This window comes from Diabrotica undecimpunctata, chromosome 6 (assembly GCF_040954645.1).
Source record: "Diabrotica undecimpunctata isolate CICGRU chromosome 6, icDiaUnde3, whole genome shotgun sequence".
NCBI lineage: Eukaryota > Metazoa > Arthropoda > Insecta > Coleoptera > Chrysomelidae > Diabrotica > Diabrotica undecimpunctata.
The window spans coordinates 155,945,513-155,972,415 of NC_092808.1; the positions used below are offsets into that span (position 1 = coordinate 155,945,513).

The 26,903-nt window shown below is 33.7% G+C and overlaps 1 protein-coding gene across 7 annotated transcripts in view; it reads right to left on the reverse strand.

Moving 5' to 3' along the window:
• Positions 1–26,903, reverse strand: part of AdamTS-B (ADAM metallopeptidase with thrombospondin type 1 motif B) — a 139,191-nt gene that overhangs the window by 48,019 nt on the left and 64,269 nt on the right. For all 7 annotated transcript variants that reach the window (XM_072535908.1, XM_072535911.1, XM_072535909.1 and 4 more), the window contains 4 exons: positions 10,445–10,770; positions 3,192–3,385; positions 1,316–1,577; positions 683–1,047 (listed from right to left, as the gene is read on the reverse strand). In XM_072535908.1, the coding sequence (XP_072392009.1) occupies positions 683–1,047; positions 1,316–1,577; positions 3,192–3,385; positions 10,445–10,770 (1,147 nt within the window). The remainder of the gene's footprint in view (positions 1–682; positions 1,048–1,315; positions 1,578–3,191; positions 3,386–10,444; positions 10,771–26,903) is intronic.

Here is a 26,903-nt window from a genome sequence, read left to right on the forward strand (position 1 = left end):
TAGCGCTTGGCAACATGTGGAGTGCATCACAAAATAAACTAAAAGAAAATAAATACTTACTGAAATCGTGGCCCAAAGCAACTTGGAATAAACCACAACATGTGAGAATAAGGCGATTGCGTCTGGGACACAGTAATTTAACCCATAAACACCTGTTTATGAACTGTGTCACCAATGTGCGACAAATGATTAACAATCATTTCCGAGAAACATATATTAACTGTCTCTTCTTCTTCTTCTTCTTTTTCTTCCTTCTTGTATATAAGCTTTAAAGCCTGTTTCTTCTTCAATATTAGCCTACTAAATTGTTTAAATTATCGCACCCCTGCCATTGTACTAATGTGTTCGTTCCAGTCCTGTTTCACACAAGTGTGGTTGTAACGAACAAATAAAAGGTGAAGAAATTGTTCAAAGTAAGAAGAAGAAAGGCTTACGAGGAGAAATAATTATACTAACGAGCGGATCTCCTATAACTTTAATAGGATTATTAATTAGTTTCCAAAAAGACTGGTACAGTGTTTTATTAACCCGTTGATAGCGGGAACTGTCTGGTATTAGTGAATTGTTAAGTTAGAGATATATGAGATATAATTTAAAGTATTGTTTAAAATATAGTTAATGTTCATAGTTTTTGAGTACTGAAAATAAAAAAAATGTATTTTTCCTATTTATAAGAACTTACTTGTGACCTAATTCGTGCGCAATGGTATGCGCCGACATGATTCCGTTATCTTCATTGACACTGCAACTTCTGCTCGCCTTACACATGCCACCAATATGCGCAACACCCAAAGTTCCACACGGCGCTTCCTGTCTTGCACAAATATCCTTCCTGGTGACCAATATAGCGACGTCGTGGTGATGGGGATGCGAGTCTTTCCCGGGATTAAGACCCAGTTGCCATTTGCAGAACGATCGAAGGGTAACGTCTGCGTTCGTGGAAACGTTAAGGACTGGTTCCGATTGGGGATCTTCTATGAGGATGATTTTGACGACGACGATGCTGACGCTGTTGCCGAGACTTGGGTCTTGAAATAGCATTGAAACCTAAACAAATAATATCGCAACATTTTTGCATTTGATTGACTAATACAGCTGAACAAAATGAAAAAAAAAAGTTCTGAAGAAACAATAATAAATTTAAATTATTTTGATGCAGTGATTTACACTTGCTAAAATATCGAATAAACGGAAATTCGTTGGTGTTGACTAAGACATTTTTAAACTCGGAGCATCAAAAATATTTAAATCTAGTTCGTACTTCCGAGGTAACTGTAATAGCCGTTGAGCTGTGTTAATGTTTTTGTATATTTACCATATTCATTAGGGTTAAGATGTAGGTCTCAATATCCCCATCCTGATGGAAGTCTACCATACTTGCGTCAGCAACGACTAAAGTCTCCACATAATGGTTTAAACTAACAGACCTTTGATTTCTTCCAATTTTCTTTTTATTTCTTCTGTATTTGTATTTTCTCATGTTGGATCTTCGTACGTTTGGTATTTTCACAACATTTCTTGGTTTGGGTTTCTTTCTCTGGACTTTGAGCTTTCCATGTTGGTTTTGCCACTCTAAACTGGAAATAACAATAAAAAGTATTGATAATATTGATAAATGATACTTTAGAAAAAGAAAATATCATTAAATAATTACAAAAAAAGACCAAATAACAGGGTTTATGTGAAAAATTACTTATTCTTCCTCTTTATAGGCAATTCTGCTTATTCAATGGCGGATTAATACCTCTATGGAAGGTTGTAACTCCATCATTTGCGTGGTCATCCAATATTTTTGCCGATTAGTGACTTCATTCTAGATATTTTGACGACACGGGTTTCCCCCATTCTGCTTATGTGGCTAATCCATTCTTTTTTTTTCTATTTTGCATCCATTCATTAATACACTGTACATTACATTTCCTTCCAATATCTTCACTTCTCTTTCGATCTTTCAGCGTATTTCCTGTAATTCTTCTCAGTACTCTCATCTGTGCCGTTTCCAGTAGCCTTTGTGTTGTGGCTGTGTCGGGTTTTCTTTCTGATGCATATGTCATAATTGATCTTACAATTGCCTTGACTTCATCTCAACGTTAATGTGCTTGTTTAGCCATATAGTGTTATTAAGGAATCCTGCCAGCCTATTCGCTTTTTGTACTTGATCTCTTACTTCTTTGTTCAGGTCTCCATAGCTAGACAGTGTAATTCCCAGGTATTTTATTTATATTACTTGTTCAATACTGATTCCATCAATTTCTATTTTACATCTGGTTGGTTCTTTGCTAACTACTATTGTTTTAGTTTTCTGAGATGAGATTATCATATTAAATTCTTTTGCTCTTATGTTAAATATGTGGACCAGTCTTCGCAGACTATTTTCATCTTGGGCTATCAATATTGCGTCGTCTACGTAACAGAGTATTTTTTTCTAAGTTAGCACCCTACTGGTAGACTTTAAAACCATACAACTCATAGAAATAGGATTATACATCGAAAAAAAAGCACCAGCAAAAGAACTAAAGTATTATTCTTTTTAATATCATATCATCATCATTCTCTTTACTTTTATAAGAGGGGGATACCAATACCGATGCCCTTTAACCTACGTTGTCCAATATTCAGTTCCATACATTACAGCAGAAGGGGTCCAGGGAGGAGAAGACACTCGTGGCTCTAAAACTTGCGGCAATGGCTCGGATTGTCATCTGCTGAACTATTCAGATGTGCCGTAAACAAAGTCAGAATAGCCATGTTGATTGCCAACGTTCGGAACGGACAAGGCACATGAAGAAGAAGATACATTACAACTGGTCTTATGGAAGTTCCATTGAAATATTTCTGTCCCACAACACACAACTCGCTTCCCTCTACTTCATCCATCCTATTTCTATTTATAACTAAGATTTTCTCAAGCATTTTAGCAGTCATAAACTGATGGATGTTTTGGTTGCTGTTTGGTGACTGATCTTTTTTAAATAACTTGAAATTTTTGTAAATTAAATTTTTTTTATCACTTAAACTAACTTTTATAATAAAATTTACGCACAACAACAGATTGTACTTCTGATCGACATTTCTCGACTATTCATTACCGTCAATGTTAAAACATTTATATAAACAATATTACTTTTTGTACAGTATGAAAAGAATACAAAAATATAAGGAGTATGCTTTTAGGGATTAAAAGTACTTACAGTGTCCATCGCTTTGGTACTCTCGTACCACAGTTATTCTGCCTTCTTCTTTTCTTTTTTCGCCTCTTTGGGTAATTGGTTAGCGCTGCAGATCGCTTATAAATTAAGTGTTTGTGTCCAGGTTGGACTTTTTTCGAAGGATGGTGAGCAGGCTCGATGTAGTACTTTCCCTTGTTGGAAATAATAACACCTGTCTAGAAAAGAATAATGTTTATAACTATATATAATTACAATGAAAATTAACGGAGAAAAAACAGATCACATAAAAATACTACGCGGAGTTAGACAGGGATGTATCCTATCGCCGTTGATATTTAATATGTACTCAGAGAAAATTTTTAACGAGGCTCTTTACGGAATAGACGAAGGCATCCTTCTAAATGGTGAAAGAGTAAACAATATTAGATATGCCGACGACACCATGGTGATAGCAGATAGTTTAGAGGGACTTCAGAGGCTAATGGACAGAATAAACGAGTACAGTCAACAGTACGGACTAAACATTAATACCCACAAAACGAAACAAATGATTATCAGCAGGGAGACTATAAATGGGGCTCATCTTTACATTAATGGGACGCAGATAGAGCGAGTAAAACAGTATTGCTACCTGGGAACTATTATAAACGAACAGTGGAGCAATGTACAGGAAATAAAGTGCCGCATAGGAAAGGCAAGAACGGTCTTTAACAAAATGAGCGCCATCTTCAAAAGTCGCAACATATCCCTAGATACAAAAATGAGACATTTGAGATGCTATGTTTTCTCTGTGTTGTTGTACGGGGCGGAGGCATGGACGCTTACAGACACCACTATTAAAAAACTTGAAGCATTTGAGATGTGGCTTTATAGAAGAATGCTGAGAATATCATGGACAGCAAGGATCACGAACAAGGAAGTTCTAGAAAAAATGAAGAAGGAACCAGAGATTGTGTTTACGATCAAACGCATAAAATTGCAATATCTGGGACACGTTATAAGAAATCAGCACCGTTACTCCCTGCTGCAGTCTATATTGCAAGGTAAAGTCAAAGGTAAGCGGGGACCCGGCGCAGCGAGCAAGGTCATGATTGCCAATATGATTTCCAACATCCGAAACGGAGAGGAACCAGAAGAAGAAGATACTTACAATCAAAACTGTCTGAAAATATAAAAATCGCAAACGAAGAAGTCGGGGATATCTTGTGAAAATTAAAAATAGAAAAGCTCAAATGGGACAAAATAATTGAAAATATACAGCTAGTTTTTTAGCAAATTTTAAGTAGTAGGCATGTAGTAAGTATAAATAATAATGGAAAATATATAATCAGCAAAGAACTATCTATCAAAATATATAACAAAGGCCTATCTATCTAAAAGACCATATTATTCAGTGGAAGAGTTTGTTAACGAATAACTAAGAAATTACAGTACTTTTAGGTACAAGAAACAAAGTATTTTTATATATATTTTGGTATCACTTGCAGCAGCTTAAACTTATTCGTAAACTAGTCCGTAAGATTTTATTATGCAATTTGCAATTTAGTGAATTTTTGCAATGGATTGTATATTTTAATTATGTTTTATTTTGTGATATTGACGATTTATGTAATTTTAGTAAATTTTATTGTTATTGTTATTTTTTTGACTTTTTGTAAGCTTTGTCCATAAAATTGTACAATTTTCAGTGACAATAAAGCAGATAAAGGTAAAGATAATTTAAGATATTAACTTTAATAACATCTGAAGTAGATATCATGCAGAAACCGAAGGAGCTAACTGGACAAAATCATAAACGAAATCAAAAACCCTTTATCGTACCGACGATGCAATCCTGATCTTCAACCAAATGAAACCAGGAACACCAGTTACAAGATACCGAGATAGGTGACACAACATCTCAAACCCGGCTATAGCCTTAAGATAATTACAAGTATGGGACTAATATATGTAAAAAACAAAGAAGAAGATAAAGTTTACATTACTTTTTGAAGAAGGAGTAAAATACGATCAATTGGGATTCAAAGCTGAAATGGGGATAAAAGAGTCTTTGTTTTCTCTACAAGTACTGTTGTAGAAGTGTTCCGACCAACAAAATGATATTTTTCCATGCTTTGTCGATTTTAAAAAAGCATTTGATCGCATACATCATAAAACAATGCCAAGTTTTTTACAGAACATTAACTGGGATTGACAATCATATATCCAGAAATATTAATATAAATAAAGAAATAGGTACGTTTAAGAATTTTAGACAATGGCAGCGAAAATCGACTACATCATTACCTAAAGCTACTGTCAATAAAGCCACGAAAACGAATATGGTCGCAGACATGATATTCAACGATCAGTAACACTCATGGAACCAAAAAAAATATGATCTTGCGTACTAGCAACGTATTTGTTTATTTATTTCATATTTAAAGCATATTAATAATGCCATCTAGTAACTGTTTAAAGAACATGTTATTACAAATCATCACCAAGCAGTATTTAACCTTCCAAATAAATCTCCTACTCCGACAAAATTGAAACATAAACAAAACTACAGAGCTTATCCGTGAAAGAGGGAGAACTATCCTGTATAATTACCAGTCTCGATTCCAAGCCCTTTTGAATGTTGACTTAAAATTTAGCTTCTTTATACCAACGATATGTCAACGCCAGGAAAATTCCGGCTTGACAAACATCTGCGAATATATATTTCTAATGCTTCGTTTAAAGTAAGTTTCCAGTTAATGTGCTCAAACAAAAGCCATTGTGTTTGTAGTGTATGAGAATGGAAAGACGAAACAATTGGCAACGGAATGAATGGGTGAAAAGGACAAAGTAAATTTATGGATACGAATGGAAATTATGATTCAAAGAATTTTCAGTCTGGAGAACTCGATGGGATTATTGACTATGTAAAATAGTTTATTTGTCTAGATGTAAAATTCGAGGATTCTTGTTATCTCCAGCTCCAGCATAAAAGATTTCTGACTTTGGAAAAATATATTTCTCTTTGAATTACGTTGTTTTGATGAAAAGAAAATTATACTATACGTTTTCTATGAATCGTAACAGGATTATTCTTTTCAAACAGTTAATTGGCTAGAAAATACCGTGACAATGCTATTGGATAGATAGATAAGTTTCTTGACAAATTTTACATGGTAAAAACTACATGTCATGTCACAATAGAAATAAAACAGTAACACGTGAAGTAGTTAAGAAATAATACAAGTATACATAATGTAAATGTATAGAAAAAAATCTATACATATATAGGCCGACAAACTATCAGCTGTCTAGCGGTCTAGCATGCAGTCTAGTTCTAGTAGCTTCCTACGAGCGAACGGATGAAAAAATATCGCTAGGATGCTGGTCCATAACAGTCGTAAAAGTTAAATAATGGGATGGAATGGTAAGCTATCGCTTGAGGTGTCTGGATAGCTATACCGAGCACAGGGCGCGATTTAGTACTTACATCCCATACGTAGGAATAGTAACGTTACCGTTGCGTTTCGTTTGAGGTGTCGGTAATGAGTTTGAGACTGCTAGAAGCGAGACTAGTCCATAAGTTGCACTGATCAACGGGTTGCGTCCCTAGTATCCGAGACGAACTCATGTGGGACCACTCTGCTTTCGTTCCACATGACTTCTGCAGGAGATTTTGCAGGTTTAATATAATCATTCGCAATCTGAACGAGCGCCTGTGAAACATGCCTGTAGCTGAAAATGTGTGAGAAAGGAGTAGGCTCCTGAGCAGGAAGCTATCAAACTTGCTGGGTGGTCCGCTATCCCACCAGCATGCAAGTGTTCACCCTCACAGGGATCACTGGCAGGGGTACGAATGGAAACGCAGGTACTGCGGGGAATGTGAAGCCCCGCGATATGGCCACCCTTACTAGAGATAAACCCGCAGGGGCATTGGTTATACCAGAATAGGATAGAGTTCCTTTCAGATGCTGGCTATACCCTTTATGCGCCTACTTTATTCAAAAGGATAGGGCAACAACAACATTGCCATTCTTATAAGATACTCCATCGTAGTGTCATTTTTCGGTTGGGCCGACGCTAACGCGACGACAAAATCGTCAAATTGTGCACCGTTTACTTCCTGGCATTAAGGTAATCGATCGTTAATAAATTCGATGAAATTGGTTAAATATTCTTCAGATATTTGGCCAGCTACATCAATTATTCTCTGACACAAATTATTTAAATGATGAGGTTCCTGTTTCGTAAATCCCATTTTTTAAATATTCACACAAGAAAAAACCAAGTTAAGTTAAATCTAGTGACCTGGCAGGCTATTCGATCGGGCTTCTTCGTCCAATTCTACGGAAAATGTTTATCTTAATATTTACGAGAGTTCTATCCGTAATGAGTGTATCATCAAGTTATTGCCCACAATCTTCCTTATTGCTGGAATTATTTTATTTCGAAGCATGTTTTTATAAATTTGAGCAGTCAGATTTCCATTGATGAAGAATGGACCAATAAAACGTTTATTTATTATTGCAGCAAACACGTTTAATTTCCGAGGATTTTGGGTTTGGCTCTCTCGGATCCAATGAAAATTCTCGTCTGTCCAATACCTGCAATTATGTCTTTAATTACTATTCATTTGAAATGTTGCTTCATCTGAGAATATAATGTTGTAAAGAAAATCTAGATCTTGATCTATTCTAAGCATCATCCTCGCAAAATTCTAAACGGCGGTCTCGATGATATTCAACTATCTCATGGATAAGTGTCGTTTTATAAGGATACAATTTATTACTTATCAAAATACAGCGTACTGAAAATACTACGAAGACTACTTTGAGAATTTTCTATAAATGATGTTTTTTCTTTTCTTTGTTTTTGCTGACTTTGGTCTTCCTAATTTAGCACGATTTTTCACAGAATTTGTAGCTTCAAATCTTTTAACCGTTCTTTCCATAGTCGATTTGGAGATAGAATCCATTCCAAAACAAAAAGTATCATTAAAAATATCTCTTGCTTCCGACCGTGACCTTTTCCCATTACCCATCATCCCCATCATTCCCATCATTAGTCATTAGTAATGATATTCTTTCTCGTTCATTAATACGAGCGATTTAGAACAAAATGCACACTTACACAGGTTAATCTGCTTGAATCAAATTAAACAATTGAACATAATGTGTTTTAAAAAGTACCTATCAAATGGACGAAACACCGTGTAAGGTGATATAATTTGTATTTATTAATAAAGAAAATGATTTGCTTACAGGCGAAAAAATCAAAAGGTTATTTGAAGGATTTTATTATTTTAATTTAAGCAAAGGTATTTTCATTTTGAATAATAAAAATACTATCATTTAAGATTTTTATTTTACAAATCTTATTTTTCAAGATAAGAAAACCATCAATCAAAAATTAAAGAATATTACAATATTGCATTAAAATATTGATTATTTTAATTGTTTTAAATATTTTCATCGAAAAATTTATTTTTTTTTTAAATTATATTCAAGGAGGTGAGTGGAGATGTCAATTTTTATGATACTGAATACAGAATCCAAATTAGCAATCAAAATGGGGGTTTCTTCATTCGATAGGTTTTTAAAAAATATTAAACAAGTGTTTTTTTCGTTTCTTTTAGAACCGTATTGTTCGAGATATTAAAAGGTTTCCAAAATTTTCCTAGGGTATACGAATAAATCGTATTTATCCAATTATAGCGCTATCCACCAATAATTCAAAATGTCCCGAATAAAAGTTATTTGCTTTTTCGTAAAGAATCAATATTTGCACGAAAAAATGGGAGCCCCTATTTAAGATTTCAAAGTTACCCCCAAATAACCCCAGATGGTGATTTTGGAGGGTCGTGTTTGGTGTTATTCGCCAGATTTTTAAAAAATATTGTTTTTCAGTGTTTCGATCCAACGTAAACACGTGTTTTACAGTGTTTCGATCCGATATAAATTTCGCGAAATATTCGACCGTCCCGCTTCTTTTAAAATAACCTGTATGTTAAAAGTATTGAAGATAGGCAGCATTCTAGCATATTGTTCTCCATGATTTATTATAAGTTGTTCTGTTGCTTTGTAAGACTTATTGTCAATAACTTTAGCGATGTGCCTATATAAACTTTTAACAACAGTGATTAGATATTTTGAGAAGCCTTCATTTTCCAATATTTGACAGAGTTTATTTAAATTCACGGCGTTTTTCAATTATCTGTTGAATCGTGAATATAGCGGCTACGCATGAGCAACTTTTTCGGAACCCATTTTGTTCTTCCTCAAAAAGGGCTTCAGTTATTGTTTGTATGAATTATGCAATTATTCGTGTATATAGTTTGAAGCCTGAATTAAGTAAGCCAATACATTTGTAATTGTTTGTGCCTGTTTTTCACATTTTTTACAAAGTGATTTAACTCAAGCAATTGCCCATTCCCCTGAAATTTGTCTTGTTTTCCAACAAATATTACTGAAATGAAGAACTAATAGTTTTAAAATATTTCCTCCGTATTTCATCAGCTGCATATTAATGTTATCCAGTTATATCAGAGCAGTTGATAATGCTATATTTAGTCCTTTCTGTCAATGATGTCTTGCTGTGTCTTTTCTTTCTACCATGAACCTCAGTCTCGATATTACTTATATAATATATGTTTCCCAGCTCTCTCGGTGTAGTTGTCGTGTTAACGTTTCCGCTGTTTTTTTTTATCTGTATTCACTGCACAAAAAGTTGATATATACTCTATGTTTTTCTTATCCTACTGGTTTAATTTCTTCCTTATACTTAAGCCTTATACAGTATAAGTATCCTTATACATATTCTTAAGCCTTTTTCTTATAACATTTTCTAAAACCTCATTATTTGCAAATGATATGTATAATATTTTTCAAATGACTTTATTCCTCTTCTAAGTCTTTATTTGGAGGTATTTGTTATTAATATTGCATAAATCTTGTTGATTTATGTAATTATGGCTGAGAGTATAGAAGAACTAAAAACTTTACTAGATGCAATAAATAGTGAATGCATTCAAATGGGACTTGACATCAACACAGATAAGACCAAATTTATGATAGTACCAAGGAGTCCAATAAATAATGAACAACTAACCCTTGGTGGACAGCAAATAGAGAGAGTGACAAAATATAAATATCTTACATCAACACAGAATTAGATCCAGACCAAGAGATCAGGGTACGAATAGAAATGGCAAGGGCAGTGTTCATGTCTTTCTTTCGGATTTCAAAAATTAGTTTAGGTTTTTGTTTATTTAAATTTATTTAATAAGAGCAACTTACCAATCCGTTACACGCAGAAACAGCTACCCTCGAATTTTCCTGGCCATCGATTATCCCCTGAAAATGACACGATCTCCCCATTAAAGAAGGTTCCATCCTTGTATAATTACTCCTACTTCTTCGTTCTATTACTACTGACTTTGTAAAGAAGGCGTTGGATGGTCGAAGAACTAAAAAATATACGTCTTCTTCCAATGATATATTAAAATGTACAGGATCTGAGCTTTTGTGGTATGTTGTGACATCTTCGGATAGATGTTCTGCTGTGGCGGTAACTCTTTTTGGAACGGTTTCATGGGCATGGGAAAGAAATGGCGTGTAAAGGCCTGAAATAAAAAACTTTGTTAAACAACATAAAAAATATAAGCAAATACACTATCTAACAATTTTCTGAATCAACAACTGTAAGTTGCCTACATTTTGCGCAACTTAGCGATAGTAAATTATCATAAATTATGCTTAAAATATATTACAATTACGATAAAAATTAATATAAAACAATTTATGAATTTAGTATATTCAATTAGATTTTAATATGTTTTAACATTCTCAGTAGATTTTAAAATTTAAGTTCATTTAGAATTATTTTATTAAATTTATAATATTTAAAATGTATTGAATTAATGCAAAAATTTTATTTTTACCGTTATTGCAGAGAAATTGTTGAAAAATCTTTTTTTATTGTAAATAAACAATGTTGAACATTTTAAAATTATTCCTAATGCTAATCATACATTATTTTGTCAAAAGTAAAAATATTTGACTCTCGAGTAAAAATCACATTTTTAAAACACTTCATATACAACTAATAAAAGTTGATATCTGATGGTATATGGTATTTATAGATCAGTGTATTATAATTGTGTGTATGAAAAAATAAAACTGCTTTTAATATTTTCGTATCACAAAAATTGTATTCGATAAGAAAGAAAATTTTGCAGGCAATATTTTCGACTGGTATGAAAGTTTGTTGCCTGACAATTTTCGCGAATTAAATTCTGACAGTTAATTCACGAGACGCCAGTCGAGTGATTTTGTCAAAATTTTATAAGCGAAAATTGGCAAAAAGCAACAAACCTAAAAAAAAATATAAGAAAATTTTGTGGGTAAATAATTTTCTCTGGAATGATATTCGACAAGACTATTAGACGAGACAATTAACCCTTCGCGGCACGGGTGAATTTGTTTTACACAAAAGGTCGGGTGGTGTCTAAGAGACACACATTATGTATTTAAATATTTTACAAAGAATGAAAAAAAAAAACAATTTTTTATGATGTAATTTTTATTGTCTACCTTTATTGTCTTTTATAACATAAAACATATTTTATCAATTTAAACAAACAACAATTCTTTATTTGGAACTGATACAAGCAAACCTCAAAAAAAGACAACAATGGTAAATTTTTGCAAATATTTCTCAAACTTCAAATTTTTTGTGTAACACAATCTTGACACATGGGCTGTACATGTTCCAGGCAAAACCATTTTCAACATTTTTTGCAACAATATCTTGTTTTCCGATTTCGACAGTAGTAGCATCTTCCATGTTGTACACCGTCATTTGATTGTCGTATGTCCACTTGTGAACTCGTTAAACGCTGTGCAATAGCACGCATTTCTCGTTTTAAGTGCATGTTTTTCACTCGAGAATTAATGCTTTCTTTAACTAAATCAAGACCAACATTTTTGAGATAAATATTCTGGGTCAAATTTTCGTCGGGATTGTTTGCGTTGTAAACTACATGTCCATTGATGCCGGCAATGTTTATTATATTATATAATATTGCCATAGGCCATCTTCTGGTGTTCCTGCTAACATTGTAGGCAGCTGATTTTTAATCAGCACAATCTACACCACCTTTTGTGATGTTGTAAAATGTGATAATTTTAGGTTTATTTTGTTCACCAGTTTCGGAATCAATTCCGTCGTCTGTATGTAGGAAGGAGACAGCAAGAACCACTTTACCTTTTTTTAGAATATGTGATACTAAGGTAATATTTTTCTCAAAACCAAACATTGAAGAATTCTTCTTCTTCTTCTTCAGCCTTCATTCATCCATTGTTGGACATAGGCCTCCTCCAATTGTTTCCACGCTTCCCTATCTTTTGCAATTCTCATCCATTGCTTTCCAGCTACAGCTATTATATCGTCTATCCATCTCTTTTTGGGTCTTCCCACGCTTCTTTTTGTTTCTCGAGGTCTCCAGAATGTCACTTTATGAGACCATCTGTTGGTGTCTTGTCTTGCTACATGTGCTACCCATTGCCATCTCAATGTCGCTATTTTTTCCATGATGTCGGTTACTTTAGTTCTTCGACGTATTTCGGTGTTAGGAATTTTGTCTGTCTCTGAGGCTTATATTTAACATGCCCCTCTCCATGGCCCGTTGAGTTACTCTTAATTGTTCTGCCATTTTTCTTGTTATTGCCATAGTTTCCAATCCATAAGTTGCAACTGGTAGTATACAAGTGTCATAGGTTTTTCGTTTTAAGTGTATTGGGATTTTTCTGTCTTTCAAAATGAAGCTCAACTTCCCAAAAGCAGCCCATGATAATTGTGTCCTTCTTTTAATTTCCAGGGTTTGATTTTCCTTTTCGTTTTTAATTGCATGTCCTAGATATATATATTGTTCTACCCTTTCTACATTGATGTTAACTATCGTGATGTTTTCTAGGCTGTTGCTTAATATCTTTGTTTTGTCGAGATTCATTTTTAATCCTATTTGATTCGATTTGTGATTTAAATCTTGTAGCATTGATTTTAGTTCATGGATATCTGTGCTTATTAGTACTATGTCGTCTGCGAAAAGCAAATGGTTAAGATATACTCCATCTATTTTTAATCCCTTTTCAAACCAATTTAGTTTTTTGAAGACATTTTCTAATGCCAAAGTAAATAACTTGGGTGAGATAGTGTCACCCTGTCTCACGCCTTTGCCAAGGTCTATTTTCATAGTTTCCAGATCATCATCTATTTTTACGTGAAAAGTAGCATCATCGTATATATTCTTAAGGAGGGTAGCATATCTTGAATCTACTCTGGCGTCATCCAATGCTGTTAAGAAAGCCCATTTCTCGATACTGTCGAATGCTTTGTGATAATCTTGCTCCACCGGTTGGTATGCATCTAGCTTAGCTGTCAATCTATTTGTTATTATTCGGGTTAGTAGTTTGTAAAGGTGTGACAACAAGCTTATTGGTCGGTAGTTTTCTATATTTGCGGCGTCTCCTTTTTTATGGAGTAGAATGACTTCCGCATTTTTCCATGCTTTTGGTATTTGTCCTTCCAATAGGCATTTATTCAGTAATGCTCTCATTGCCTCTTCTAATGCAGTGCCTCCCATTTTTAGCATCTCTGAAGTAATTTTATCTTCTCCTGGTGTTTTCCCATTTTTCATTTGTTTTAGGGCGGCTCTAATTTCTGATGTTATTATTTCAGGGAGATCCTCTGAGCCCACATTTAAGATATGTTTTGTTGGTATACCGGGGTTCGGAATAGTAGAAGTATACAGCTTCTCGTAAAATTTTCGGATTTCTCTAAAGATCTCTTCCTTATGCGAGCACAATGTTCCACGGTCGTCTTTTATCTTTATGATTTTATTCCTGCCAGCGGATTTACATGTTTTTAGTACTTTCATGTTCTTATTGTTCTCTATGGTTTCAAGAATCTGGTTTGTTCTATAAGCTCTGAGCTCTTTTCGAATATTTTTCTTAACGCTTCTGTTGAGCGCTTTATAGTCCGGGTTATCTCTGTTCGTTCTTCTTCTTTTCTCTATCTGTTCTAGAGTCTCGGGTTTTAGTTTAGCTTCTTTTTGTTTTCTTATTCTGCAACAAAGTTTCTTAGTGACTGTTTGTATGTCTTTAGTTATTTTCTCAGCTGAAGAATTCACTGGTCTGCGACCTGATCCTAATATTGAAGTGCAAAGCCTGAGTACCAAGGCTTCAGTTTTATTACTAATTGCGAAAGGCTGCTTTTCTGCGTATATTTCTAAATTTGACACATAAAATGTTCTTGAGTCTACCATTGCAAATACCTTAATCCCATACTTTGCAGGTTTGTTTGGGATATAAACGCGAAACGAACATCTTCCTCTAAATGCATAGAGCATCTCATCTACAGTGACGTCCTCTCCTAAGCTGTAATTATTCTTACAATTATTGCCAACAAACGTTTCCCACAGTTCTCGAATCGGTGCTAAGTTATCAATCTTTTTTCTTTCGTTGCGAGGGTTGATATTATCGAAACGTAGTGAATTAAGTAAAAATTTCATTCTTCTGTAAAACATGATAGCCGGAAGTATTTCCACTCCCGTTCCGTCAGTTGACCAAAACTCCTTCAGATATAATCTACCTCCTTTTAAAACTCCGGCTGAAAGCAGCAATCCAAAGACGGCTTTCATTTCTGTTACGTTCGTCAATTTCACGTCATAATAGTCTTTGTAACGAGTGACAAGTGTAGATATATAAATATTTGTATTTTCGACAATTATGTTGATCATCTGATCGTCAAAAAAAGATTGAAAAGTTCTGTAGGCGTTCTAACGTTTTTCGCACTTTCTATGGGTCTAGGAAAATGTGACATTATAATGTGACTTCGAGTTCGCACTTGCTGGTTTCTCACATGCTTATTCCATTTTGTAATACCATCTTTTGCTGTATAATAAAGATGCCTATTACTACGTCTGCAGATGCTAGTGCTAGCCAAAATTTCTAGAGTATCTTCAAAATCTAGCTCTTTTCTGTGTCACTTTCATGGTGTAATGTTTCATAGATGTCGTCTTCTTCGTCAGAAAAGCCTTTCTCTTCTAAATCATCCTCGGCTTCTACTTCATCATACAACTTGTGTAGTCTAGCTATTTCTGCTAAATAAGGATCCATTTTTAAAACGATTTACTACCTAAAATAATAAAAATTTGTCTCAACAGAAGTTACAGTACTAGTTTGAGTTAACGTAACGCTTTTCGATTTTGTAACTGCAAAGCTCGGGTAGTGTCTCGTGGACAAAATCACAACAAATACAGATGAAGACATCACAATGAGGATTGGAGAAGATGAAATAGAACAAGTTCAGGATTATATAAATCTGGGTCAAACTATAAAACTTAACAAAGAAAACCAAACAACAGAGATAAAAAGACGAGTTAGACTAGCATGGGCGGTATTTGGCAAACTAAGCTACATTCTTAAAAACAAAAGATATCGACAGCATCTTAGGACCAAAGTATACAATCAATGCGTATTTCTGTTCTTACTTATGGTTCCCAAACGTGGACATTTACAAAAGCAAACATGAACAAAATCATACAAATCCAAAGAGCGATGGAGAGACAAATGTTGCACATAAGACTAATGGACAAAAAGAGAAACGAGTAGATAAGAGAGAAAACAAAAGTGAGGGATGTTAGACAAGAAGTTGCAAAATTGAAATGGAGATTTGCTGGACACAATATAAGACAAAAAGAAGACCGATGAAACAAAATTCTTATAAGTTGGAGACCGTGGGAATATAAACGAAGCAGAGAAAGGCCCCAAATGAGATGGACAGATAATATCAAGAAGTACGTGGGCTCTAGGTGGATGACTATGTCCAAAGATGGACCGAAGAAGGCTAATTAGATAGATAGATAGATATGTCTCAAAAAACTATCAGCTACCGAAAATCAGACAAGTTTTGGTTTGTATACATTAACTGCTCCCGTTCCAGTTCCCATAGACTTCTTTATTTTAGCAAGTTCTTGATTATACAATGTACACCCCATGCTTCTAATTTTCTGTCTTAGTTCTTTAAAAGTAAGAAGTCCTGACAAGGACAGCCGTATTTCTTCAGCATGGTCCCTTTTCGCTCTGTTTTTAAAATCGGGGGAGGTTTTTTTTCCATAAACAAGGAAACCTTAGGTATTCTTTCAAACATTGCAGCTGTCGATATTGTCCGCTGGTCGATATTAAACCATCTTCCCCTACAGTCTTTTTTGTGTTTTTTCCAAAGAAATACATATTTTAATAAGTATATAGAAATGGCTCGAAGAAAAATTGTGACATTTTATACCAAAATGAGATCTCTTCTTAGTAAAGGTACTTTTCATTATTTAAATATAAAATGCTGGTTAATTATATGATTAGATGCATTGTTGTTAATAAATAAAAGAACATATTATGCTAAACTTTTAAGGATTTATTCCCGTTTAAAATATTTACTTCTATTTAACACCTCATCTTAAAGGTTTTTCGAATAAACCAACCAATTCTTTTTTCACTTAATTTTTCATTTAAATTGTTAATGTCAAAGTGACTGAAAAAAACATTAAACTTTTGTCTCATTTGTATGGGCTAACAAACCAAGTCAATTGTTTTAGTTTTAATAAACATTAATGTGTACTGTATAATAATATTGCATTTTCTGTAGTTTTCGTCTTAAAATTTGAAGAAAAAAGATATTTTAGCAACTTGAGCAATATTTTAGTGAACTTAATTTGTTTTTTTGGTTTATACCTAACCTTTTTTTTATTAATATTTTATTAATAAATTTTAGTTTTTGTAGCATGCTATAAAATACATGAACATAAAATTCACATTCGTAAATCCAATTACCTAAAATCCCCCGGGGGTAACTCGAACAGGTCAGAGGTGAATGCTTTATAAAAACCTTCAAGAATGGTACTTAGTTTTCCCTCGCCCAAGCCACTAATCCCTTCGTTAATAAGAGTCTTGTTAAATGATGAACTAGTGGCTCTAGTCGGTATGAACTTGTTCTCCAAATAGCGGCCGTTAGCTATACACATTCTGCCCTGTAAAATTAATTTGTTCGTCCATTTTACGCCATAAACTTGAAAATGTATAGAATTTGGGAATCTAGAAAGGCAAATATGCGAGTTATGCATACATCCATGTTTGATATGAGCAGTTCAAACCTAATAAAAATGAATATTTTCGGTGTAATCTGTGGATGCAAAAAATTTACTACGTATAGAGTTGTTGAACCTTTATTGATTCATTGGCCTGGTGAATATTTGTTATTACGAACAACTGTAGCTTAGAATTATTTATACAATGTCTGTGAATATTATTGTTTTCAATAAATGTAACTGGACTGTAATTTTTTTGTTAGTGTTAGTTATATATAGACTTCGGCAAATATGCATATTGCATATTTTGCATATTGTGCATATTTTATGCAAATATTTCATATTTTGGCATATTTGTATAAAAGTTTGCATAAAGTGCATAAAAGTTCAGATTTTTATACTGTATTTGAAAATTTTTAAACATACCAATTTATTTCAATTCTTGTATAAAATTTTGTAGTCATTTTAATCAAGAAATGATCTAAGTACGTAATCTCTACAGGTACAAAACATTTACAATTTCAAAGAAAATCAATTTAAGTAGCCCTCAACATTCTTAGAAAGTCTCGGTCACTGAGGCATTCAGTTATTGGATAATCGCTAAGGGTTCGCTCATTTGCATTTTATGATCTAATTACCAAATCTATCTACAATTTATTGTATCTTAACAGCAGGTAAACGGCTAATAGTTTTGTTCCTAATTTAGGGATTTTCCAAAATCTCCCAGTTTATTGAATTAGGTACCTAAACATTTCTAATTTGATGCTCAGATTTGTAAATCATTTTTGTTTTGATATTCAAAGCGTAAACACTCGTTGTGCGTAACAAAAAGGAAAATTGTGATTTTATAATGCCTAAAACAACCAGTGCTTCAACTTGGATTAAACTTTATAAAGAGCTGTCTATGGATATGGGAAAAATCTACTGTTCAGTCTGTGGCAAAATTGTAAGTATCTAATATTTTCTATTAAATATCTAATATTTTATACATACAGGGTGTTTCCAAATGACACTTACAACGTTTGACTGTAGATACTTCTCGAAAAATTGAACAAAACGATATAGTTAATGAGGGGTCAAACTTATTTACTTTTCGAGATACAGGGTGTTAAAATTAAAAAAAATTAAATTCTTTTAGTTAATAACAACAATAACTTTAAAACCAATAAACGTATTTACTTGAAATTTAGTACTCGTAGGTTGTTTTTAAATGAAAAATAGCTTCCTTTAGTGAGAAAAAATTGTCCATGGTACAATACAATGGTGTGTATTTAGAAAAATTTTTCACCTTTACTTTTTTTTATGAAGTCAGCTATTCTAAAACACAATTATTTTTATTGTAATTGAATTAACAAAAAAAAAAACTTTTGTTGAATTTTAAAATAAGGTAAATGATGTACTAATGGTTAGTAACAAAAACTAATTTGTTTATTAATACTGCATTTAAAACACTTAGCGAGTGTTTTTTCCAAACCAGTTATTTGATTAACCAAAAACACCTTGTATATTTTTATATTTTAAAGGTTGGGTTAAAATAAAGGCTTTTATTTTTATTTATAGATAGCATGTGAGAAGAAATTTCAGATAGACCAACATGTGAGAACTGCTTCACACATTGCAAAAAAAGGAAAAATAGGAGGAAAACATCAAACTTCAATGGCTAAATGTTTCCAATCTACTTCAAAAAAATTAGATGAGCAAGAAACTTTTAATGAAGACTTGTGTCGCGCATTAGTGTCTGCAAACATACCGCTTTCAAAATTAGCAAATGTAAATTTTAGTTCGTTTCTAAAAAAATATTGCAAACTTAATGTTCCAAGTGATCGGTCTCTAAGAAGAAATAATGTGAACGGGCTATACTCGTCGGTGTTAATTAATATTAAGGAAGAAATTGCAGATAATTATTTTTACATATCTGTAGACGAAACCACTGATTCCTCAGGAAAGTATATTGCTCATTTATTGATTGGTGTTTTTAAAGAAGATACCTTACCAAAATCTCATCTTATTTCATGCCAGCAACTTGAGAAAACAAATGCTTTAACAATTTCGCGTTTTATACAAGAAACATTAGCAACTTTTTTTCTTCCGACAACTATTCCTTCTAATAAATTACTGCTTATTTTATCGGATGCGGATATATGGTGAAAGCAGAACAAAATTAAAAAATATTTTTCCCAGATTTAATACATGTTACTTGTGTAGCGCATGGATTAAACAGAGTTGCAGAGGAAATACGAAAAAAGTTTCCTCTTGTAAATACCATGATATCCAGTGTCAAAAAAGTATTTCTTAAATCTCCTATAAGAATTCAACTTTATAAAGAAATGCTACCTAACATTCCTCTTCCACCACAACCTATTTTAACGAGATGGGGAACATGGTTAGAAGCAGCTAATTTTTATGCAGATCATTTTGTTAAAATAAAGAACATAATTGATACGTTAACAGATGAAAGTTCCCAATCTCTTTTGGATTCTAAACAAACTTTTCAGAGTAACTTGCTTCAACAAGAACTTTCATTTATAAAATCAAATTTTAGTTTTGTTCAAAAAACAATTACTCAGTTAGAATCACCAAAACTGTCATTGTCCGAAAGTACAGCATTAATAAAAGAATTTGCGTCATGTTGTCGGAACGTTAGAGGTAATATTGGAAAAGATATTTGAAAAAAATTTGAAGCTACTATGGAAAAAAATAAAGGTTACCATATTCTTTCTGAAGTAGTCAGTGTTCTAGCTGGAAATATTTCGGAAACAATTAATTTAGAACCAAATGTTTTGGTTAGTTTGAAAAATACTCCCGTTACATCAGTTGATGTTGAACGAAGTTTTTCCATATATAAATATATGTACTCAGACAGAAGCCACAAGTTTTTGTTAGAAAATTTTGAACACCACTTGGTCATTTATTGTTACCATAATTCTAAATAAGTTTATTCATACTTAAAAATGATGTAGTTACTTAAAATAAATGTAAATCTTAATGAATAGTAGTAGGAAATATTTAGTTATGTACACTTTTTTTTTTTTAAATAAAATTGTTACTATTTTACGATTTTTTTATTTATTTGTATGCATATTTTGTAAAATATTTGCATATTTTCGGGTAAACACGTGCATATACATTTTTATTTGCATATTTGCCGAAGTCTAGTTATATACATTAAAAAATTCATAGAATCTGGCCCGCGAAATAATATATAGCATAAGTAATTCATGTAAATAAAAAACAAAACAGAAATACATTGGTCAAGACAACGACAACACCGAAATATTTGTTTGAATTTTAAATTACGATTCGCTTAAAACGTACCTGTGTGCCTACCCCTGTCTTACTTATGCAAGATACCAAGATTCCTACCTACTAGTACTTCCATTGTGTCATATTTTCAAAGAAATCCTCAACAATTCACCTCCATTAAGTTGTTTCGTACCATTTATATTGAAATAGATAATTCCTCGTAACAAATTCTACAGTTTTACATAAATTTCCATATTTCTCATAAAAACAGTTTCCTAGTACCCGTTTGCAATGAAAAGACGCAATAGCAAATCCAGCTGCACTCTACCTTTCCACTCGTCAACACTAATTGCACGGAATAGATTTAATCAATCGCCATTGGTCGTACTTTTAATCAACTCTATGAGTCTGAATAAATAATAATCTGGGCGTAGCTCACAGCACAATCCGCTTGTATATATGAATATTACTCATGAAATCGCCTCCATTTTCCGGATTGTACACTTTAATGGTCGATTGCAAATGACTCAATTTGCTTTGTACATTATAGAATTTTATTATCAAATATTTTAATGTTTGCTTATAGTAATAGGCAATAACGTGCCAAAAAGATAATTTATCATTAATACTTCTTTATTTTATCTTTTAGCAAAAAAATATACATCAAAATATTTCTTAGGTATTTATTATTTATTTCTGACACATTCAGCCTCGATCTAGGCGACTTGTAGCATGGTTCGCTTGTCTCCATCGATCATTGTTTAGTCTGTTTGGATAACCAAGGAATAATTTTTTAAATAGTTAAAGCATTTTTGTAAATTCGTCAAAGCGTCCCCTGATGATCCTGCCATGCTTATTTTAGACCACGGCACCTCACATTCTACTCTTCAATCCTTGAATCCTTCAATCCAAATCATTACTGTCCTGAAACTGGAGTCATAATGGTTGCTCTTTCCCCTCGCACACCTCATAGGGTTCAGCTATTTGCCGTGACTTTTTTCTCTGGGCTTGAAATCTGTATACAATCACGGATGTGACCAGTTTATGAAAACACATCAATATAAAACAATTGCTAATACATATATTGCAGAATTATTTGCTAAGGCATACAACCGTGTAACGACGATTAAAAAAGGGATAAATGAACTTATTAATTATTAATAAATAAATGAATTATGATAAATGAATTTTATTAATTAAATCTTGCCCAAGCACTTTCGCTTTTCTAAAGCATCATCAGGTGCATTTCGTCAGTTTTGGGCTATCCAACAGACTGTCTGTCAGGACAAACTAACGAAATGCCCCTGATGATGCTTTAGAAAAGCGAAAGTACTTGGGCAAGATTTAATTAATAAAATTGTGCTCGATATCGGCCTTTAATTTTATCAAAGTTCATTTATTCGAGCATTCAACCTTATATCAATTTAAAGGTATCTCTCTCTCTCTTGTCGTTTCCTCATTGCTAAGGATCGTGATTTCCTACAATGCGGGCTGTCAATTCTCTCCATCTCTTGCGATTTTGAGCTGCTCTCATGGACTCGGAAAACGTCTCTCCAGTGGCTTTCTGTACTTGATCTGACCATCGGATAGGTGAGCGTCCTCTGCCTCTACGTCCTTCTACGTTTCCGCATACAATTAGTCTTTCTAAGTTGTCATTGTCTCTTCTCGCAATGTGGCCAAAAAACTTTAAAACATTTGCAAGACACTGAGAGGAGAGTCTGGTCTGAATGTTTAGCTCTTCGAGAATCGACTGATTGGATCTGTGCTCCGTCCACGCGCTTAAAGGTATAATTGGTTTTAAAATTACAGGACTGTATCCAATAGATAAGAATTTCTTTAAAGAGAAAGATTTTACTCCAATAAATGACTCACCTACTGCTATCGAGGATAATACGGAGACACCAGCTGTGATGATCAATGCAAACACTTTAACAATTTCTGATTCAACAAAGCTATTGAAGCAAAATCATTCTAAATACTCTTCTTCGGACACTAACAAATCATTTTGCGAGTTACAAGAAGTGTATGATAATGAAGCTACAGATGATGAGGACAAACAGTGAAGAATAAAAACAGGACATTAGAAGAATTATTACATCCAATACCTAACTTTAACCCAGACAAAGCAAAAAAAAATCCAAAATTTTGACTTCAACACTGAAATTTTTTTCACCAAGTAACAAAAAACAAGATTTGTTTAATTTATTAATGTTTGTATTTTGAGGAAGATTTCCAAAAAGGAGATTCAAATGTCAATAACCTTATTTAATAAAATAGTAATTACTTTAAAATACCACAAGAAAATAACCTCAGAACAATATTTTTTTATCCTAAAACATTATAATCTTTATATATTCATCATTATCATTCAGCCTTCATTTATCACATATACTGCTGGACATAGGCCTCCCTTAAACTCCTCCATTCTTTGCGATTTTGTGCTCTTTGTTGACAATTTTTCGGCATACGCCTGATGTCGTCAGCTCAACGTGTAGGTGGTCTTAATCTACTACGTTTGTCTGCTCTTGGCCTACAATGTGTAATTTTGCTCGTCCATCGTGAGTCATGCATTGTCGCAACATGGCCTGCCCAATTGGATTTTAGTTCCGGTATGCGTTCCACAACATCAGCAAAACTCGTCCTTCTTCGCAGATCTTCGTTTCTTATTCGGTCCGGCAACGTCACTCCCAGCATAGACCGTTCCATTCGTCTCTGTGCCACTCTCAATTTCGAAGCTGTAGTCTTAGTTAGAGTCATAGTTTCCGCCCCGTGGGTCATAACCGGTAATACGCATTGGTCAAATACTTTTCTTTTGAGGCTAATTGCTAATGGCTAAAGGCTAATGTTTAATGGTAATTTCAAGGCAAAATTTGATATTCGTTCAACTTCCAATAAAGTTGCAGATATTCCAGATAAGGCCAACTACCACCAGATCCAATGTTCACAGTTTGTATGAAAGTATTGTTATGACACGGAAAATTACAGGGTATCACCGTATTTCACATTCATTTACTGGACTAATATTGGAAAGAACAACTTCCATAACCGAATGGAAAAGAAAAATATAATCTATCATTATGGTGGAAACTCAAAAATTTTAATTATATTAAATAAAATATAATAATTATTACTATAAAAACAACACGTATTACATTTTTAATCCCTTGCACTTTTCTCTACAGTACGTTCATGGTTTTCTTTGTACTCTTCTAGAAAGACCGGATGTAAGTATCTTGGACTAAGAAGACGCCACGGTGGTCCATTTTTTTTATCTGGTATAGCATTTCCCAGTACTTCAAACTGCCCGATATGGCCTTAAGTAACTATAGCAGCCATTTGATTTATCGTAATTGTTAGACACCTCGGGCTTCTTTGTATATGTGCTCAGGAAATTACATGATGGATTTATGCAATTACGAAAATTATACGTGAAACTCAATTTGAATATTTATACTTTTTTGTGTTATAGATAAAAAGCAGAATCTTACAGATCGACTATAATAGTAAAAAGTTTTGATGAAGACATATTTTTGTCCATGGGTACAAACGTTAAAAACATTATTTTTGGAACGCAGTTTTCCCGAGAACTTTTTTTAATTACCTTGGCTGCACCGTACTGACGACGACTAAATATTCAGAAATACGTATTTATGGTTGCCTTTTACCTTTATCTTTTTGCGAATGATATATATTTACTTTCCCAAAATTACTTTTACTAATTATACCAATTTGGTAAACGTAAATTTATTTTTTTTAAAAAAAAAAACCTTTTATTTCCAGTTTTTTCCTCTAAGGGGTGGCTCCTGGATACCGGGCGTCCAGCTTAAGTAGATTCGTTGATTTGGAGATCTCGCTGTCCGGCGAATTTGCTGTGTCATCTGCTTGCTCCATGTATTGTATAGCATCCATGTGACTATTATAATGACTAGGGCGAAAACTGCTACTTCTAGTATTTCCGGCATTGATATTTTCTCCTTGCATGTTCTAGTAGGGGCTGTGTTACTCCACTGTTGGCAGCCTGACTAAATATTTGTTCTTTTTTTTCTTATTTTGATTGTTCCCCTTTTTACAAAGAGTGTTCTATTTTCCCCTTTTTTTATGGGTATTCTTTATAGATAGGATTTCAATGTGATATTGGGATGGCAGGTTCACCATGTGGTGTTATATTTATTTTTCAAAGGAAATACCGATTGTACTTTTTAATTTATTGGATCACTGAACAATTACAATCTAATCCAGGTCGGCTTTTATACTACATTACGAAAGGTGTTTTATCGAAATTAATTTCAATGTTTATACGCCTGTTGATATCTTGTACCCTATGGTCTGATTAATTTTGTATGTTTTGCGCTGTTATCATGGCCGTGTCGTTCATGCTGGTTAGTGTGCAGCACAGTCTATTATTTCTATTTCCAGTTTTTTCCCCTATTTTCTTGTAGAGAAGTTTGATTACTGTGTAACTTTATTCTTATGTTATCTTCTTACATTCATTATTTATAATATTCCCTTAGTCATTCATGGTCTCTTTGCCTGTTGCTTTTTGTTCTTAAGATTTACTTCGCTTTGTTTAATTATGTTTATTTTAATTCAGGCCACAATTTGTCAGGATTTGGTTCTCATCTCTCTCAACCCTCTAACAGTCAAAACTCTCAACATGAAAAGATGAATGGCAATTTTTTTTCTAGGGTAATTGTAAGAACCCCAAAAAAATCATCCAGAGGTGGCTTGCTCGTTTCCAGATATATCAGGTAGACAAAAGGTAAAACAGTGCCTCAGGGCACGCATGACAGTTTATGCCGAATATAAGAGCACGTATACAAGACAAGAGTAAGGTAGAATTATCAATAAAAAATGTTGTTTATTAAGGGATAAAAGAATAATATAAACAATGGATGAATACAAATGACAAAAGATAAATGAAATGAATTATTTTTTAGTGTGGTAATCCAAAAAACATATGACAGTCAAAAGAATAACTGACAATAAAAATAATATCACAATAGACAACTATACTATCGAACGAGTGGATGTCTTTACATATCTCGGTACAGAAATCAATCAGAAGAACTCCGTAAGTAGCGAAATTAATGCACATATTTCCAGCGGGAATCGTACATACTATGCTAATAAAAGATTGATGACATCGAACTTATTAGACAAAAGAACCAAAATGACTATCTACAGAACACTGATTAGAACCGTAGAAACCTATGGATGTGAAACTTGGGTAATGACGAAAAAAGATGAAGCCCAAGTCAGGACATTCGAGAGAAAAATACTGAGGAAAGTATATGGCCTGGTACAAGAGGAAGATGGCACATGGAGAATCAGGAGAAATGACGAGGTTAATGAGTTAAATGAAGGTTATGACATTGTAAGATTTGTGAAAAGTCAAAGACTGTCATGGCTGGGACATGTGCAGAGACAAAACGATGCAAAAACAAAAAAGAAAATGTTACAATGGAAGCCCATAGGAAGGCGAAAAAAAGAAAGGTCCAGAACGAGATGGTTGGATGACGTGGAAGACGACCTGAAAACAATGAACATGGAGAAGAAGGGCACGAGAGAGATCTGAATGGAAGGACATAGCCAGACAGGCAAAGACCCATCCAGGGTTATGATGCCAAAAGAAGAAGAAGAAGAATCGAAAAAACAGTTTTTGGCGTTGGAACAGCATAAATGGAGATCGCATTTTGAGCAAACACACTGCGTTTGTGACTTCTTGCACAATTTGCACCATCTCTTTCCACCTTCTTTGCCGAGTCAGATTGGGAAATGGTCTTGACCGTCGTAATGCACTTCAGGAAGTGGATGTTTTGACCAACGCTCGAGCTGCCTGGCTGTGAATCTACGGAAGTTGATGGTCGCGATTTTGATGGTTTTGGACGACCAGCGGGCCGTTCTTCTTGGTAGGCTACCAGAGAAGCGGCAACTGCTTCACAAAATTGTGGTAGGATCCTTGGATCCGTTTATGCAGTATGTATGCATTAGTTACGGCCATGTCAATGAAATGGTAAAACAATCGGGTGATTGGATCGTGTGATTTTGCTCTAATATGGTACCGGTCCATAAGTCCGTCGATCCCCCGGAAGGCTACTTGATTGACATGCAAAATCATTGATTGTTTTCGACATACGATTTTGGAAAACTCAACCGAATTTTTAGCAATTGATTCAATACCTGCGAAAAAGTTATAATACCAGTTTAGGAAACTCATCAATACTCTTATGTCAAAACAATTCATACTTGCACCAGTGAAACCTCCAGCAGGAGGCACAATTGATGGACCAGCAATTTCGAGTTCGGGCAATGGAGAACGAGGTCGTTTCAGTTTCTTGAAACGCGGTATTAATCATTTTCTTCCGCCGTAA